Source organism: Branchiostoma belcheri, unplaced genomic scaffold (genome assembly GCF_001625305.1).
Source record: "Branchiostoma belcheri isolate BF01 breed outbred unplaced genomic scaffold, Haploidv18h27 scaffold15, whole genome shotgun sequence".
Classification (NCBI taxonomy): Eukaryota; Metazoa; Chordata; class Leptocardii; order Amphioxiformes; family Branchiostomatidae; genus Branchiostoma; species Branchiostoma belcheri.
In genome coordinates this window covers 3,745,307-3,746,648 of record NW_017802935.1, presented here as the reverse complement: position 1 = coordinate 3,746,648, position 1,342 = coordinate 3,745,307, and the positions used below count along the sequence as shown (strand labels likewise).

The following is a 1,342-nucleotide window of genomic DNA, read 5'->3' as shown; positions in this document are numbered from 1 at the left end:
CAGGATTGAACACTCAGACATTCTAGAAGTTGCCGGCTCCTCACAGATTTTTTTTTTAAATCTGTAAAGCTCAATAAATAAATAAATAAATAAAGTTTTCAGGCACAGCATAAAAAAAATAAATGATATTTACGTACATTGTTAGGTACAAGTAGTCTATCATTCCAAGGTCAGATCTAGATGAATGTAATTTTGTGATAAACAAACGACATGTTATATGCACTATAGAATATCTAATGCTTTATTAGAGCAAGGTTTGTCAACTACAATCATACATGCAGCATTGTTACAATCTTTGTTGATAGTTTTCTACTAATTGTCTTGTCATTGAGGCATCAGGTGGCATAGTGGTAGATTATTTCGGACTATGAAACGGGGAGGCCCGGGTTCGATCCCGAGTTGTACCCGGGACATGTCTGGACATGCACCCTGATGTTGTGCCCTTGGGAAAGGCACTTTACTCGACTTTCCTCACTCCACCCAGGTGTGAATGGGTACCTAACTTCGGTTGGGGAAAGTCGTATTGAGGTCACCTTGTAGTGCCGAATGGCAGCCGCAACAGTTCCACAGAACGTGTGTGGAGCAGATATGTTGTATGTATATTACGTGATTGTTTGTGATTATTGATTGATGCTTAAATGTGATTGTAAACCGATTGTAAATCCTGCTTCACTTCAGCGCTATAAAGGCTGCAATTGCACGGGTACTGTTTGACCAAACTAAACCATTTTTTTTACTCTTCTGTTGTGACTCAGCACTTCTGAACGGGAGGTTTGGAATCGATGTTCTGGATGAAGTGTACGCCACCGCCAATTTTGGCATCATCAACTATAACCTGGATATCGTTCGAGCGCGCGTCTGCTTTAAAGGTTTCATCCAGTATGACCTCAACATTCTCAAGGTAGGAACTTCCACTCACTCACTCACTGCACAGCTTAACGTCCGTTCCCTGTCATGCAAGGGTTGGACGTTGTGGGGTGTCGTTTAGGTCTAATAGCTGCTCTCCAGCTGCCTCTGTCTAGCGGGTTGGCCTTCTGCAGTTTCAAGCTTTTGATGTCTTCCCTAATACTGTCTACCCATCATTCCATTTTAAGAAAATTAATAGTACATGTACGTGATGTCATCTAGAGCTTCTGGTGACTGATAGTGTACTATAATCATGATAAAATCATACTTACCATACTGAAATTGTCCCATGTAAGGTCAACATTCTCGAGGTAGTAATTTACCTAGTATGCCTTTAGTCCCCAAACTTTCACAGAATTACTGTGCAGAAATTCAGTCAATCACCCTTTAAATGTAACTTTACTTATTAAATAAATATTTGTTTGGTCAACACAAC

At 40.3% G+C, this 1,342-nt stretch overlaps 1 protein-coding gene across 1 annotated transcript in view; it reads left to right on the top strand.

Moving 5' to 3' along the window:
• The window catches only part of LOC109465393, a 27,762-nt gene that overhangs the window by 17,516 nt on the left and 8,904 nt on the right, over positions 1-1,342 (top strand). The window contains exon 17 of the mRNA XM_019762609.1: positions 756-901. Coding sequence (XP_019618168.1) covers positions 756-901 — 146 coding nt within the window. The remainder of the gene's footprint in view (positions 1-755; positions 902-1,342) is intronic.